Source organism: Microplitis mediator, chromosome 8 (genome assembly GCF_029852145.1).
Source record: "Microplitis mediator isolate UGA2020A chromosome 8, iyMicMedi2.1, whole genome shotgun sequence".
In the NCBI taxonomy this organism is placed as follows: Eukaryota; Metazoa; Arthropoda; class Insecta; order Hymenoptera; family Braconidae; genus Microplitis; species Microplitis mediator.
In genome coordinates this window covers 21,094,425-21,112,562 of record NC_079976.1, presented here as the reverse complement: position 1 = coordinate 21,112,562, position 18,138 = coordinate 21,094,425, and the positions used below count along the sequence as shown (strand labels likewise).

General features: G+C 28.3%; 2 protein-coding genes across 2 annotated transcripts; one reads left to right on the top strand and one right to left on the bottom strand.

The window, feature by feature from the left end:
• The first annotated feature begins 1,469 nt into the window (after positions 1-1,469).
• Positions 1,470-11,070, top strand: LOC130673422 (kielin/chordin-like protein). The gene is made up of 7 exons (XM_057478412.1): positions 1,470-1,626; positions 4,318-4,561; positions 6,109-6,218; positions 6,305-6,424; positions 10,545-10,691; positions 10,756-10,812; positions 10,880-11,070. The coding sequence occupies exons 1-7, from the start codon at positions 1,557-1,559 to the stop codon at positions 11,053-11,055; spliced, it is 924 nt and encodes a 307-aa protein (XP_057334395.1). The 5' UTR covers positions 1,470-1,556; the 3' UTR covers positions 11,056-11,070.
• A 3,766-nt stretch (positions 11,071-14,836) lies between these two features.
• On the bottom strand, positions 14,837-17,221 carry LOC130673925 (protein PFC0760c-like). Its single transcript, XM_057479141.1, has 4 exons — positions 16,497-17,221; positions 15,766-15,947; positions 15,337-15,684; positions 14,837-15,270 (listed from the first exon to the last, which is right to left on the bottom strand). Exons 1-4 carry the CDS (start codon positions 17,219-17,221, stop codon positions 14,837-14,839), a joined length of 1,689 nt encoding a protein of 562 aa, XP_057335124.1.
• Positions 17,222-18,138: the final 917 nt, after the last annotated feature.

Below are 18,138 nucleotides of genomic sequence, written 5' to 3'. Positions count from 1 at the left end.
CAAAATCTAATCAGCGTTAGAACTCGATAAAATGCGTCGATTGCCACCTTAGCCGTCTCAATCGGTCAATTCGTTTGAGAGATATTGTTGGAGAAAAAATGGTAAAAAACGATATTTTTCGAAAACAACGGCACATAAAAGTATTTTCGAGGTCGAAGAACTCGAAAATGTATTCACAACAATGTTTTGGGGCTGGCCCGCAGGGTCAACCGAAAGACCGATTTTTTTTTTAGTTTTTTTTCAATTTCTCAGAAACGACTTGTACCATCAACTTCAAAGTCACAATTTTCAGAAAGGTTAAAAGAATGCACTTAGTTTTTTTCAAAATTATCAATGAACTCAATTTCGAGAATAAAAAAATGCAAAAAAGGCGGCGCCGCGCTCATTATACGACCTACGAAGGGTTAATTAATTATATATATAATTGTCAATTTGGATAATTAGAATAATGTATGATTATCCTAAGTTTATTTTTGACAAGAATTCGATGATTTAAAAGCCAGTAAATATCATTAGTTTGAAATAAGCTTCTTCCAGCTGGTTAGCAAGTCATAAAACTTGAAATTTCAATATCAATGATTAGGAAATTTTTTTTCATCCGTTTATTTGTAGACGTGACTTGTAAATTTGGGAACTAAGTGTGCCTGTTTCAACTAGTCAAGGTTTATTCAACAAAGAACGTGACCAACAATCTTCCGGCTTTTATTTATACATAATCAATCAAACATAAATCATTCAATACTCAACAAGATTTAATTTATCTAAGACTATATAAAGAATACACGCAAAATTTGTACTTAAAAAAATTTTCTTTTTCTAAACTATTTAAAATTAATTTTTCCGCTATAATTTAAAAATGCTTACTGAAATTATTTTTTTTTATCCTAAGCAAATTCGATAACTAGCAAATAGATAAGAATATTCTTATATTTTTAAATTTTTTAAATCATTTACTTTTTTTTTCAAAGAGCAAATTTTGTAATTGTTATTAAAGGAAATTACTATTTATTAATTCGTAAAGTTGAATAATTATATAATATATTGACTAAGACATTAATAGGTCAGTTGATAACACGACAATTACAAAAAGTTCTTATAAAATAGAGCAGATTAAATTATCAATACGTTTGAAATAAGTTTTATCACTTCCAAGAAAATTTTCTTTTTACATTTTTAACTTATTTATTTTTTTTTAATTTTTGTAATAAAAAAAGTTTAAGAGTGTATTTAAAAATGTGAAAATAAATTGAATTTTTCACAAAATAGAAATTGTTATTATAGTTAAATTACTCAAAGTTTATAAAGGAAATTGTAAAGTTTAAAGTGATGACCTCAAGTTTTTAAAAAAATAAGATAGTAATCTATAAGCTACAAATATATACAAGAATTATTATTCTCTGCACATATACTATTGTATTAATGTATCCTTACAAACACAAATAAATTAGTCAACACGCATTAACGAGTTAATATATTTATATAATAATATTTACATTGACCTGCGTTATATAAAAAATCAAGTCTTCTGAGCATTAATTCACAATACTTGTTTAGCTATGGCATTGACGCACAGTTTCTTTTTTGGTGTCCTATATTTATCTTTTACTGTATTAAATATTTTAGCTGGTAAGAAAATTTTTTATTATCAATATACATTGAACATATAAAATATTTTTAACAAAAAAAAATATTGCTGATCGATTCAAGAATTAGCTTCGTTAATAATCATCAATAAAAATATTTTTGTTTCAACAGTTTATTATTATTACTAGTGTAAAAAAGTATATTTACATTAAAAGTAGTGATGTTGTAATTAAAAATAATTCGTTCTATATTTATATAAAAATTATTTATTGGTAAAATAAGTACCTGCATTCTTCTTCTAGTCAAATTATATTTTAACTATAAATTTCTTCGGTGGTACTATAAATACTTTCAAATATGCAGTATATTCGGAATTGAATGAAAATTAATTTTTGGTAATTAAAATTATTGGGTAGAAGTACCGTTTATGGTAACTGCTCCATTTTTAGACATTTAATTCAATACTTTATTTTAAATAACCCTGAAGCCACGAAGCCTAGATAGATTTGTCATTCCATTTCCATCAGTTTACAAATTATTATTTAATTAATAGATATAATTGTCAATTTTTTCCGATTAAAATCAGTAATACATTTATTTAAAAAATCTGAATTGTCAAACCGTTGCGCTCTCTAGTGGCAGTATAAATCATCTGATCATGCTTCATATTCGTATACACATTCCTAACACTGCGATCGTTCTCCTTCTATCTAGGCTTCGTGCCTGAAGCTAATAGACAATTAACAATTTTCGGATTTTTTTTCAACAAATTAATTACAAAAAAAAAAACTATGCACATTTAGAAAATTATAAAAATTATAGGTGCAATTTTATAAAATATTTTTTTTTTTATAATTTCTCTTTTTAAAAAAAATCCAAAAATTGTTAGACGTCGGCTAACTTAAGTATCATTATTTATATTAATAAGAATGTATGAAAAAAAATTGCGTTGAAAAAGTGTGATAAAAGTATCTTAAAACATAGTTAAAAAATAAATTATGTCATTGTGTAAGGTAAAAGACCTAGTACCCGACCAGGGAACTAGTACTCGATCACTCCATGTATTTGTATATCTATATTCAGTAAAATTTAGTAAATATATATATACCAATACATGAGTGATCGGGTATTAGTTCCCTGATCGGGTACTGGGTCTCTTACATTATACCCAGGTAGGAATCGCCAAGGTTGACCATAGGCCTAGCCTTGGCCCTGTTGTCACTTGCCAAGCTTCGGCAGCTGACCATTGGCCCAAGCCTCGACCAGGACTTGGCCCAATGGTTTGATTACGTTAAGCCAAGTCGTGGAAGCTAACCATTGGGCCAAGTCTAGGCCGAGACTTGGTCCAATGGTTTCATTAAATCAAGCCGAGCCTTGGATAGTGACCGTGGCCCAAGCCTCGGCCAGGGCCAGGCCCTATGTTTTGATTTTTGTTAAATCGAGCCAAGGCTCCGAGTTCTGGCATGACGACTGGCCAATGCCTGGTCCGAGCCTTGTCCAATGGTTCCTTCCTACCAGGGTATTACAAAATATTTTCATTAAATTTTTGAAGTCTCAGAAACTGGGCCTAAAGTAGCTAAAAACAATATTTCTACCCTATTGTTGTGAGTTACTTTTTCACACTATACGATATATGTACATTATATATTCTAACATTACGTAAATTACAGAATATTTTAATGAATAAATATTAATAAAATATCTAATTAATTAAAGATATTATTTAAGATAATTCTTGAATCAAGAGTTAATATACTTTAAGTTAGTACCGTCGGTCTTAGAATTACTGTACAGAATTTTATGAAAATCGACATATTAGTAGATAATGATAAGAAAAAGATCCAATTCAATTTTTGAACAGCTACAGGAGAAAAAATAAATTCGATGAAACCTGTGATTTCTCATGTCGCTCAATGTTGAATGTATGAAAATCAGAATTTTACTGGTTCTCTGTAGCTCTTCAAAAATTTAATTGTATCTTTTTCTTAGCATTTCTACCAATATGTCAAATTTCATAATATTCTGAATAGTAACTCTAAAACTGACTGTACTACCTTAATATTTTTTTTTTACTCAGTGTACATTAAAAATGAAAAAAAAAAAAACTTTAATGAAGAAGAAATTTTCTTCATTCGATAAATTATTTTATTAGAATTTTCAAATTTAATATAATTTTTTTTAAATAATTTATAGGTTTTATTCAAAATCATTTAGTAAACAGACAAAAACTGATTTTTGTTAAAAATATAATATTTTATTTTTTTCTAAATTGTAGAAATAAACTTCGAATTTTTTCTGTTGAGAAAACTATTTTTTAAACTAGAAACAAAATTAATTACACGGAGAGAAAAAAAAATTCAAGTTGAGTAAACATGTTTACTTGACTTATAATACTAAAAATAAGAATAATTTATTACATCGAAGTATAATATTCCTTATCTTTATAAGAATTGTTTAAATCTACTCATAAATTTCTACAGACAATGCATTGTTACTAAAATTAAGAAAATATTTTCTTGGCACTATTTAAGTAAATCAGTACTTGAATTAAGAAATTTTACTTTGAAATATTCATATTCTTCTCTCAGTGATAGAATAATCATCTTAAATTAATTATATATTAATTAATTATTGAATGAATATTGTCTTTATAATAGTAATTTTTTTATTCTTGTAATAATAATAAATAATTAATTTAATTTAGGTTAAAATTACTTATTTTTCGACTTTTAGATGGTGAATGTGATCCATCAACTTGTCCAGGACCTTTACAATACTACAAAGATCTTAAGTGTAAGCCAATTTACAAGACTCCAGATAGTTGTTGTCCTTATAAATTTGATTGCGATCATTTAAAATTGAGGTCAAAAGAAAAATGTATTGTTAACGATCACGAATATGCGAAAGGAGATTCACTTAAAGATGAAGACGCAAATCCTTGTGATATTTCTTGTACATGTGATGAAACTCTTGGAGTGTTAGTATAATAGATAATTAATTAAATATTATATTAATTAATTTTTTTATTATCACATTTTTTTAACTCGCTTTCATGCATGTCTGTTTGGGTGGAATTTTGTGATTGATTTTAAACTATCTTCCCGATGAGCTAGAGACTTGAAATTTGGAACATAGCTCAGAATTAGATGACTTTACAAGAAAATGAAGAAAAAACAAAAAAAAAAGAAACAAGAAGAGAAGAAGTAGAAAAGAAAGAGAAAAAAATTTTAAGAAACGATATAAAATGAAATTTGTATTCGTTTGTTTGTTTGTTGGGTACAAATTTTTATAATCAATTTAAAACTAACCCTCGCAGATTTGAATCACGGTGGGAACACCGTGAAAGTGTAAACATCGTGGATCCACTGTGGTTACACGGTGGGTTTGTTCCATTTCACCACCGGGTATACACAGTGTATCCACTGTGATTACGCGGTGTATCCACCGTGATTACGCGGTGGCTTGACCACTGTGTATACACGGTGTTCCCACTGTGATTACGCGGTGTATCCACCGTGATTCCACGGTGGCTTTGTGCTATTTCACCACCGTGATTCCACGGTGTATCCACCGCGTAATCACAGTGGAAACACCGTGTATACACGGTGGTCAAGCCACCGTGTAATCACGGTGGATACACTGCGTAATCACAGTGGTAAAATGGAACAAACCCACCGTGTTTCCACCGTGATTCAAATCTGCGAGGGTAACTTCTGGATAAGTTATATTCTTGAATATAGCTCATAACTGGATGACAGATAAACAAACACCGTGTAATGAAGGAGATAAAATGCAACAACTAGGACCCCCAGCACTATGAATAGAATCATGTATTTAAAATTTTTAACTGGGTAGGATCTGGCTTTAGTTTGTTTTAATATTTTTAAGTATAAATCTTAAAAAAATGATTTTTTGCTTGCTTCTTAATATTGACTAAAATACAAACTTAAATAAACTTGAAATTTGTCGCATATCTCTGTCATTATCTTATCAAGGTGTTTAAAATCGATTTCAAAATTTCACACACACAAAACAAAAAGCAGTAAATAAGCCTCATGAAGATTTAAAACCACATACAGATTCCGAATTTGTTGCAGATAGTCCTCAAAATTTATGATTGTGAATTTTTAATAGCTATGAAAATACTTGTAAGATTTAAAACGATAAACATGGGGCGCATGCAATACATAACTGTAAGCAGCAAAGAATGGAGCTATCAATGAGAAAACTTACACATCGGTTCATATCATTTGCAATGTAATAAAATTGTTAGTTGAATTATTAATGTATCAATTATTTGGTACATGCGCCGCACGTTTTTCGTTTTAAATCTTACATGTATTTTCATAGCTATTAAAAATTCACAACCATACATTTTCAGGACTATCTGTAAGAAGTTCGGAATATGTATGTGATTTTAAATCTTCATTAGGCTCAGAGAAATTATTTTATACTTTTTAGTTCGTTTTAAAAACGTGGTACATTAATATTTTTTTTTTATTTTGATAATTAATTATGTTGTAGAGCACAATTTTCCTGTGCTGCAGTAGATTGCCCTGAAGATGGTTACATAAATGAAACATGTTATGCACGACAGAATGCTGCTGATTGTTGTGGAGGTGAAATAGTTTGTCGTAAGTATTTTATGTATTTAATTACGATATTAAAAAAAATTGTTTTTAACTAACTAAATAAAAATATCGATCGATTGTTTTGATAGCCGAAAACCCGGAAGATAGACCAACGTGTGAAGTAGATGGTAAAATTTATAAAGATGGTGAATACTTTAAGCCGTCATCGGAACCAAATAAAAACTGCTATTGTGGTCCTGGTTACACAGGTATTAAAAAATTATATTTTAATAAATTGGTTGACTATTTTTAAAAATAATTTGACAAAAAGTAAAGAGTCGAGGTGTGCGAATAGTTTGAACTTACGAATTATTCGTATCGAATCAAATCAAACTATTTGATTCGAATTTCGAATTGTTCAATTCGTTAATATTCGAATTATTTGTAAATTTTGAAATCAATAATTCGATTTGAATTTCGAATCGAATAGTTATATTCGATTGGAATACGATTCGCAGACCCATACTAAGGAGACAATTATTGGCATATCAGTTATTGATACTTTTTATTTATTTTTTTTTTAATGTTCAGAAACTTTAAATATTTTGGTATACTTGGAATATATACAGTAGAACCTCTATAATTTGAACTTTAAGGAAGAGGCAAAAAAATTCGAGTTATAAAGTTTTCGAGTTAGGCAGTAACTGGTTTTGAATTAGGGAGAGGGCAAACAGAAAGGAAAAAGTCAAATACATCCCTAGCGGATCCGAATTACGGTAAATACAGTGATTTACCGTAATTTGCCGTAATTTACGGTGCCTAGCAGAATTACCGTAAATTACGGTAATCTACGGTAAATTACGGTAATCTACGGCAAATTACGGTAAATCAATGTATTTACCGTAATTCGGATCCGCTACACTGAGAGAAAAATCCAGTAAATCTAACTATAAAATGATAGTTAAATAGCGCTTCAACTACTTTTTCGGAGTTACTACAACACCAGTACATAGTTCCCAGACAGCATTAAAGTCAGAATGACTGCTTTACGACGTATTTTTGAAGGAGTCTTCAAGAAGTCTTATAATGACTTCTTAAAGGTGTCATTTTTAAGAACTCTAAATTAAGAGTTTTTGAAGACTTCATAAATAAGACGTCAGTTTTGTGACGTCTAAATGTATTCTTTTTTTAACTTTTTTGAAGTCAAAATGAAGTCAAAATTAGGAACTCCTTAAGACGTCATGGTAAGTTCATTCTGAAGTCTTATTTGCGGAGTCAGAAAAAAGAACTCTTTGAGAACTTTTAAAGATGTCTTACTGAGTTCGCTAGGTGGCGCATTCGACATCTTGAGAACTTCTTAAAGACTTCTTTAACGTGTTTTTAAGACGTCCAAATCATAAATAGGAACTCATTCAGAACTCATCAAGACGTCATTTTGCTATCTGGGTTATTATAAATATCTCTAAGTAGTTATGTTAAATATTTTTTTTTCGTACAAATATACCATTCACATGGTTTTAATTATTAAGTAGAGACTCTATAGAGTATTAATTAAAATTAAATTTTTTTTTTTAAAGTTCAAGTTTAATTTCAAAGATAAATTATTTATTAAACCATTAATAATAAATATTAATGTCTTGATGTAATATAGGATAAACTATAATACAATCCAAAATTGTAATTGTCACTTTGTCAAATGATAGAGATGTAATGATGACGAAATTGTTTTTAACTTTGGAATTGAACAAATCTGAGATATATATCTTGCCAGGGACACGACACAGCGGCTGGGCGCGATCTCGTGGCGAGCATCGAACTACGCCCGCTACTGCTGCCTGGTACTGGTGACTTTCTTTTCCTCCATACATATGTTTTCTCCCAAGAAATTTTTCTCTTGGTTTAAGCAATTTTATTTAGATATTAACTCGTGTTTTGAACATTTTAATTTTTTCATGATTATTTTTGCTTTAAACGCAAAATTTTCATAAATTACACTTATACACGCTTGACGGAGGAAAAATTTCTAATTCACACCGCCTAAATTTAATACGATACTTAGTGTCATTTTCACACCACAATTTTTACACAGACATTTACACTACACCGAGTCCAAAAATATTTTACAGTGTAGAGAAACTAAAATTTGGAAGACGCATTTAGGTTTTCATAACGTACAAATGAAGAATCTTATTAGCTAAAGAAAAAAATTTGTCAGCTATTAATATTGATCCTAAATGTTTTTTAAAATTATCCGATATTTTTGCGAATTATAACTACATCGAAAAAAGTTAAGTCGAATCAAGAAAAATGTTCTTGATTAAAGAACACTTTTTATTAACGATTCGGAACATCAAAATTTTCTTGCACCAAACAATTAATTATCTTACAATTTTTATCTTGAATCAAAATTTTTTTTCTCAAGTCAACATATTTTTATGCTTAAATCGAAAATTTTTGTACGACAGTGCAGTTTAAGTATTCCAATTTATCTTAAATAATTGATCTAAATATTTATTTCTATTTTCAAAATACTTTTAACAACTGAAGTTCCTTAAAAAAATTAAGAAAAAGAATTTTTTGGAAAAAAAAATTAAGAAAAAGAATTTTTTGGAAAAAAAAATTCTTTGAAAAATAATTTTTTTAGAAAAAAATAATTTTGCAACAAAAAATATGTTTGAGAAAAAGTTTTCTATAAAAACTTTTTGGAGATTTAAAAACATTTATTTACTCAATCATTAAATTTTGAAGAAAAATCAAAAATCCATTTCCTGCCTACATTTAACTCAATTACAGTAACTTCAAAATTTTAGTTCCATTAACTTGATTTATATTTATAACAACTATTTTATATTAACTTTAAATCAGCAGTTATAATAAAAACAATTTTTATTTACTTACACTAAAAAAATCAAGTTATCGTTAATTTTAAAATTCATATACTATCAACTAAATTTTTTTAGTTAAAACAACAATTTTCGGGAACAGAAAAATTTTAGTTGCTTTAATTAATTTTTTTTTAGTTTGTGCAACTACTGAATAGTTAGCCATACTAACGCATTAGTACCAATAACTAACCTTTAATAGTTGAAGTCCTTTTAGTTAAAATGACTATCGACTTTTCTCTCAGTGTAGGGATGCACATACAAATTCAAGTTACATAGATAATCAACATATTTATTTAAAAAACTTATTGGAAAAAATCAGTAATTCTTTTTTGCTTTAAATGAGGATGTTCTTTATCTATAGCATTGTCTAAAATACAAAGAGCAGAAAATTCTTTTTCTTCCGAGTTACTTGTTTGTTCTATAAAATTACGTAACGTATTTAATGCTATTCTTGCCTCTTTGATCGAAACTAATTCAGTGCATGAAATTCGCCGTCATTTGCACGACAAACTTTGACCACTCTCAAGTTTCTTCATTATATCTACTTTGTTTTTTATTATTGTCGCAAGAGTACTTAAAGGTATACCAAACTGTTCCGCAATATCCTTTTTTTTTTGACTAATCATCACTGCATCGAGCACTCGTAGTTTTTTCAGCAAGACTAAGAGTTTTGAGTTTACGTTTTACACTCATAGCTTATTAATTTTTTCACGTGGAGCTGTCAAAATTGATGAGTATTGCAGTGAATCCTAACTAAGTCTAAAAGTATGATAATTTTACAATCGCCAACAGAAAACCTGAAGTCAGGTATAAATTCCATTACCATTTCGTAGAACTGGTAATCCTAATAAGATACTTACATACGGTAATAATTTTAAATTCGAGATAAAGAGGTTCAAATGTATGTATTCGAGTTATGGAGGGTAAAAATGTACAGAAATAGCTTGTAGGGACTCACTAATTATTGCGACTTATAGAGGATGAAAATTTCGAGCAACGGAGGTTTTGGGGGTTTGAGGGAAGGGGATGAAACATTTCTTCGAGTTTAGGAGGTTTTCGACTTATCGAGGTTCGACTTACAGAGTTTCTACTGTATAATTACATGAATGTAAATGTAGTTTTAAAAGATTGAACAAAAATAATAATTAAATTCTATAACTTCTCCAAAAATAGTACGAAAATTAAATTCTATCAAAATTGTATGACATGTCAGTAATTAATACTTTTCAGTGATATTATAAGATTTTCTTTCGAGAAAAATTAATTTCATAAATAATAAAGAAAATGGCTAAATAAAATTTAATAAAAACTTTTTTTTTAAAGAGCGATATAAGATTTTAAGACATTACAAAAACTGAATTTTTTCAAAATCTAGCCTGGAAAAAAATATTTTTATAAAATTGTATGAAAAATAATCTTAAATATTTTCACTGAAAAAGCTTATTATTTAATTATTACTGAAAAAAAATTGTTTCAATAAATATATGGATTAATTAATTTGAAGGACAAAATATTGAGCCTTTTTGTAAAACAAACGCATATGAATGTGGAGCAGAATTACACCATGCTTATGAAATTTATAATGATTGTGTGCCGACTTACTATAGTTCTCAATCACCACAAAATGATTGTAGTGTTGCTTACAGATGCCGTAAGTACTTGAATTATTTACTTATTATGAGTTAATTTAATATTTTAATTAAAAAATTTTTCAGAAAATGACAAAGATGAAGTTATTAAACGACTTAAGACACCTGAAGATCCTGAAATGGGTAATCCGTATTTTTTTTTTGTGATATAAAAATATTAGACTAAAAAATTGTATCGTTCTGTTTACAGATGTGACTTGTAAATTTGGTAATTTGATAATGAATTATGGAGATGAACTTAATCAAGCTACCGGTTACAGTTCAGTGTGTGTTAAATGTGTTTGTGAAGTGGGTCCAGTTCCTACTTGTCAACGTTTACCTGACAGCGAATGTGACGTTACAGTTCATCCACCTTTTGATGAATAGCCTTAATTGTCAAAATTAAAAAAAAAAATTTTTAGTAAATTATAAGTTAACTACACTTGAAACTTCTGATAAAATTAAAAACATTTATTTGGCTATTGCAATAAATATTTATCAATACACTGAGAGAAAAAAAATTTTTTTCAATTTTTTTTTTACTTATTTCTGTGAATACTTGAAACAAGAAATTTTTCCTAAATTGAAGAATAATATTTCTTATTTTTAGCAACTATTGCTTCGATCTAGTAATATATTACTATACTGGTCGAAAAAATTAAGGGATAGAAAAAAAATTCTAAATTTTTGGGTGATTTTCAACATGCTGTAACTCGGTGTAAAATGGTAATAGAAAAAAAAGCAAATTGTAGCTTCAAGTTTCTAGTTTTCAGATTTGGACTTCAAATTTTTTTATCATGCACGGTTCCGGAGTAATCTTAAGAAAACCGATGAAAAAAAAATTTTCAAAATTTTTGCTCGTCTTCAAACAAGTCTATGGGTTTCAATAAATTTTTTTGGATAATCCGACCTTATGACTCTTTTAGGTAATTTTATGCCCTTTAAATTGGCGGCCTAAAATAGTCTCTATGACGATTTGGCGCAGAGTTATCATTGATCAAAGCAGAGTCCATTTTGGCTTTGATAATCAATAACTCCGGATGTATTGGTCGTACAGAGAATGAAAGTAGGGTTTTGAAAACTGCGAAACATTCTCTATAAGGAAAAATTGGTGGCTTTTGATAAATACATTTTTTTTTGAAGCGATAATGTTTATTAAAAAACAGGTCAAAATTCGCTTATTTAAGGATATTCGGAAATCTTGGTATAACTTTGGATATAACGGATGAACAAAGGATATCGTCGTTTTTTTTTTCAACCTTAAAGTGTCCTGAAAAAACCCTGAAAATTTCAAAGCGCTGCGATTTTTCTTTCTTAGTGTCCCGAAGCTTTAAATTTATCGATTTTGCCAAAAATTACCATAATTAGTAGTTTCTCGGTCAAAATGTTTTTTTTTTTTACCGATAATCTTCATTTCTTTGATAAAAATGATTGATTATCGAGAAAAATTGAAAAAAAAAAACTTTTTTCAAAATTTTCTTTTTTGTTGTAACGCTAATTTCCAAGTATTTTAGATACTGAATTTTAATTTTCTATTAGGCTGTTGATAATCGCACGACAATCGGATGAATAAAAAATAATTATTTATACGACAATTTATATTTATTTAAATTATCGTATGAATAATTATTTTTCATTCATACGACAATTGTATAAATAAAAAATAATTATTTATACGACAATTGGATGAATAAAAAATAATTATTCATACGATAATTTAAATAAATTAAAAAATTAAGTCACAGGTACGTAAAAAATCAGTGGCGTTTTTAAGAGTACACTACTTAAAATCTTGTCATGTGTAAATTATTTATACAAAGGTAAACTTTCTAAGATTACCCATACAAATTTTTTTTTTTAATTCTTGAGCAAGTCTGTTTTCAAGATCGATAGGTACTAGTGTCTTTTTATACTTATGTGTCTTATTGGATGTACTTGTGACCAGATTTAAATTGCAAGCCTAGTGCAAGCCTTACACCAGAAATTTGTGCCAGATAATAACTCAACTCTGGAGGAAGATTATAGTTGAAAATAGTTGCGCATGGCTTTGTCAAGATTTGCTCAAGGCTCGAAATTGATCTTGAGCCTTGAGTAAATCTTGAGCCTACCTACTGTGAGTTACTGGTGTAAGAAATGCGTCAGATACTTTTTCATTGCACTGTGTTCAAGATATCTTTAATATTCTAGCGTACGTACGATGCTGTGAGCAAGACATACACAAATCTTGACATAAGTGTTTTGATAAATGATCTTGCGAAAGGCACATACGTAAAAAAAGATATAAGCAGCTAGGGGTCTTGCTCAAGATACTTACTCCAGAATCTTGCTTAAACACGAATTACTAGGGCATATTAGGGTGGTAAAAATTTTTTTTTTTTATCATCGTACTACCCGGGAAAAAATGATTTTGCCTAATCATATATGATTATATATGTTCATATATATGATCATATATGATTATATATAATCATATATGAAGTTATATATAATCATGCATGATTATATATGGGGTCATATATAATTATATATAATTATATATGACCCCATACATAATTAGATCTGATCATACCTGGCTGTTATAAGCCCATATATAAGTCTATATATAATCAGATCTGATCATATATAAGTCTATATATAATTAGATCTGATCAGATCTGATTATATATAAGTCTATGTATAATTAGATATGATCATACCTGGCTGTTATGACCCCATATATAATCATACATAAGTCTATATATGATCAGATCTATTTATATATAAGTCTATATATAGTTAGATCTGATCATACCTGGCTGTTATGACCCCATATATAATCATGTACAAGTCTATATATGATCAGGTCTGATCATATATGAGTCTATATATAATTAGATATAATCATACCTGGCTGTTATAACTCCATATATAACCATATATGAGTCTATATATGATCAGATCTGATCATCTATAAGTCTATATATAATTAGATATAATTATACCTAGCTGTTATAACCCCATATATGATCATATATAAGTCTATACATGATTAGATCTGATCAGACATGATTGATACAAACCCATATATAATTAGATATAGGCCTATATATAATTAGATCTGATCAGACGTGACTGATATAAACCTATATGTAGTTATATATGTCTATGATTAAATCTGATCAGATTTCATTGATATGAAACCTATAAATATTTAAATATATATATATATATATATATATTAAATAATATGACAATTTTTTAATATCAATGTTATTAAATTTTTATTCTGTCAACTATCAATCAAACTTAAATCCCCAATACTTAAAAAATGTTCAAAGGTTTCGGCAGTAATTTAAAAGTATAAAGTATCAATTTGATTATTTGAGTTAAGTAATGCCATAAACGTTTCTTAATTGTAAGTGTATAACAGACTAGAGAATCAGACTACAAACCATCGATAACCAAAGTTAAGCAGCATCGGCGTTGGACATTAATTGGATGGGTGACCTCGTAGTAAAATAATTGTCGATGGTTAATAATTTTTTTTTTTTTTTTTTTATTTAATTTTAACCGACATTGATATTGATGAAGACAATAAATCCTAATTAAACTAATTAATTAATAATTTACAGATATTCTAAATGAGATTCTAAAAATGACTATATTCGTTCATGCATGATTATGTATAATCATATATGATCATGTATAAACAGATCAAGTTATGTATGATCAGACCTGGCCAATTTTTGGATCTGATCATATATAGACAATTAAGCATGATCATATATGATTAGGCAAAATCATTTTTTCCCGGGTATATATATGGTACAAGGAATATGAGAAAGTTAACATTGATATCACGCGACAAATACCAAAAGGGTATTTTGCAAATCACTGCAAACATATTCTAAGTTGAAAACTGAAAAAAAAAATTTCTAAAGCCAAAAGGCTGTATGTCTTGATTATACGTCTTTTAGCTTTGGAAAATTTTTCTTTCAGTTTTAAGCTTTATGCTTGCAAAGTGATTGGAAAAAGGAGAAAAATTATCATTCAACATTCAATAAAAAATAAACGATGGTAATTAATTAATATTTTTCAAAAATAAAACGAATAACAACATAAATACAGAGTCATATGAGTAACATAAGATAAAATTAAAATATCATTTTTTGTAAGTTAAACATATCGATTAGTCGCTAGTTAATTTACAATAATCGCACATCCATAGTTTGCTTTTTGGCATTTTTATCAATCCAGCACACTTAAGATGAAACCATTCCAAACAGTAGTCACATCCTATGCTAATTTTTTTTTTATTTTGTTTTTTGTTATGTATTTCTTCTAATGTTTTATTTAAATTCAATTTACATTTTCTACATTCCCATTCATCAATCTTCTTTTCTTCTATAACTTTTTTTAATTTTTTCCATGCTTCCTTCTTAAAATATGGTTTTATCAATTCTATTTTAATTGTATCATCAATTATGGCAAAAGTTGTATTTTCTTTGTTCATTTTTATATCACTTTCTTCTATCAATATTTTACTTTTAACGACTTTACTAATATCTACATCTTGCACTATCCATTTTAGCATTATTTTTATTTTTTGTTCTGTTGACTTTTCTGCAAATGGTATTCTCTTATTTTTTAAATTAATTTTTACTTTTTTGATTAGCCCAATCATAGTACTGTCTGTTCCTCTAGGTCTTCCGCGCCGCCTTAATGCAGGTTTTACAATAACATTTGATAAAATATTAATATCACTTTTATTTCTTTTTTCAGATGAGGTTGACATAGAATCTATTGTTTGAAATGAGTTAGTCTCTAAAGATTTATTTTTCGTTACAACAAGATCAGTCGGAATATTTTTTTGTATATCTTCACGGAGAGAATATTGGTCAATATTATTACGTTTCAAATTACTTGTAGAGCAACTTGGTAACATTATATCTTCATCACTAGAATCGTCTAATATGAAGTTTGATGTCCTGTACTTTTTAGTTGCTGGCTTCAGAAACTCATCATCATCTGAACTTTCTGTCATATTATTTATTTTTTTATTTTCTTGTGGAAGCAAATTAATTATTTTGTTGTCGTCATCGCTATTGGTTATATCACTATCATTATCATCTCTATTGTCATCAGGATCATTAATGCCATCAATATCATCATCGAAAACATTGCTATTATCATCGTTATCACCGAAATCATTTTCATCGTTATCAAAAATATCTTCCTCATCATTATCACTGATATTATTCTCATCATTATCACTAATATCATTCCTATTATCATCGTCACTGTATTCAATTATTGACTTCAATTTATTTTGATTATAAAAATTCTTTTTATTTTGATTTTTGTTATTTATCTTGACAATTTTTATTTCTTCATTATTTTCCCAAGCTCTTTGTAAATCAACCAATACTTTGAGTCTTTGTAAATATTTACTTGTACCTACTTCTGCAACCAAACTCGGTAATTTTTGTGCAACTTCGTTAGCTTTCCTATATTTTTGGTGCTCCGATAAAACTTTTTTCTTAAAAGTTATCGATGATAATACACACTCTGGTATTGCTGGTTGATCTTCAGATGGAAGAAATACTCTTTGTGTTCCAAAATAATAATTACGAGTCCATCTATCTGCACACAAGGTTTCATCAAATAAATCTTTATTTTCTAATTTTCTTGCCATTAAAATGTGTCTGAAATGAAATTAATATTTATATTTAACAATAATGCTTTAATAAATTAAGATATTGGCAAATTCTTTCAATTTGTCACTGGTCATATTTTATTTTTATTTTCTTAGTCTATCAAATGGACGTCTTAACTAAATTATAATTTACCGACAAGGTAGAATCATTGAAGCTCTGGTTGTACAATCGCATGATGAATTCATTGAAGATATTTTTATTGATGGTGTTTTTTGATATTCATAGACTTTTAAATTTTCATTGAACTCAAGTTCTATACTTGGCATTTCTTCGAATTCATTTCTTATAAATTTAAATGCATTATCATTATCAGTCAATAATTCAGCATACCGATATTCAGCTGAACTTGAATCATATGGCAGTACACGAGATTTTTGATAAGAAACAGCCGCTTTATGGTCACGTTCCTTATGTGAACATTCCATAAAAATTAAAATTTGCTTCACAAACTCTTCCAGGCTCATGTACCGATCTAAATCTTTTTTAATTTTTGCATTCAAAGACTCTAAATGATTATTAGTGCCATTCAAAAAATTGTGCTGAGTATAATCCGATGACAATGACCACTCTTTCCGACTTTCATGCCAATTTGTGTCAAAATAATCAACAATCGATTGTGGTAACGTGTTCAATTTTTCATATAATTTGTCATAATTTTCTTCTGTTTCCGCATAAACTAATTCTTGCAATATTTTTTTAGCTTCGTCTCTCTCAGTTGGTGTTATTTTTCTTTTTTCGGTGGTTATTTCACGGTTGAACGTTCTCAATGTATGATAGGCACACATTATCAAATTAACTTTGAGGGGTAGCAAGCTGTTTTTTATTGCATCTCGTTCCGTAAGATCTTTGTCTGTCATTATACATTTTATATTTTCCTACGAATTATGACATTTTTTAAAACAATCCATCATCCACTCAATGGATTCTTTATTTTCATCAATTAAAATACTAATACTGACAATTTCTGTGCAGCAGTTCGAATCTTCTACAACCATAATGTAAACTGGAGCTCGAATTGAAAGTAATTTAAATGTCGCATCTATTGCTAAGTATTCCGGATATGCTTCCATTGCAGCTTTCATATTTGGAGTAGCAAAAAAAAGTCCTTGAAATTCATTGTCATCGTTTATGCAAAAATATGAGTCGGCGTTGTAATTATTTTTTAATATTTCTTCGACTGCATTTAATTTATTTTTGTCTTTCTCGATATGTTTTATATTGTGTATGTCTTTAAGGAGAATAATCTTCCCGCTTTGTTTGGAAATTAAATTTTTAATTTTGGTTGTATTACCATTCACTGACAAAAGTTCCTCAACTTTTTTCTATTCTTCCAGGCTCATTCTTCTCGGCTTGGGAAGATGATCATAAATCTCTTTCGTCATCAGGTGATTGTGATCCATATTCATACTTTTAATATATAAACTTTGTCCATTTTTACTAACTCCAACTTTAAAATGAGCATCACATTTTTTTTTAAACGTGCTAGATGATCTCTCTATTATTTAACATTAGTATTTTTTTACCAAACCTAAGTTTAGTATTGATAGATTTCACAAATATTTTTAGTAGAATTAAGAAATTATTTACTTGGCACTATTTAAGTATCCAAAATACTTGAATCAAGAATTTTTACTTGAAAATATGCACTTTTTTCTCTCAGTGCAAGAAATTCGTGCCAGATTATAACTCAATTCTGTAGGAAGACTATGGGTTGCGCATGACTTACTTAAGATCTGCTCAGGGCTCAAAATTGACCTTAAGCCTTGAGCAGATC

Bases quoted from the DNA above. Each gene is read 5' to 3' on its own strand.
- LOC130673422 (XM_057478412.1), top strand. From the start codon at position 1,557: ATGGCATTGACGCACAGTTTCTTTTTTGGTGTCCTATATTTATCTTTT. The intron at 4,562-6,108 runs GTTAGTATAATA...ATTATGTTGTAG, and splicing joins TGTGATGAAACTCTTGGAGT to AGCACAATTTTCCTGTGCTG. The intron at 10,813-10,879 runs GTAATCCGTATT...TTCTGTTTACAG, and splicing joins ACCTGAAGATCCTGAAATGG to ATGTGACTTGTAAATTTGGT.
- LOC130673925 (XM_057479141.1), bottom strand. From the start codon at position 17,221: ATGACAGACAAAGATCTTACGGAACGAGATGCAATAAAAAACAGCTTG. The intron at 15,948-16,496 runs GTAAATTATAAT...AATTGAATACAG, and splicing joins TCAATGATTCTACCTTGTCG to TGACGATGATAATAGGAATG. The intron at 15,685-15,765 runs GTGATATAACCA...ATAATATGACAG, and splicing joins CAATAGAGATGATAATGATA to AAAGTTCAGATGATGATGAG.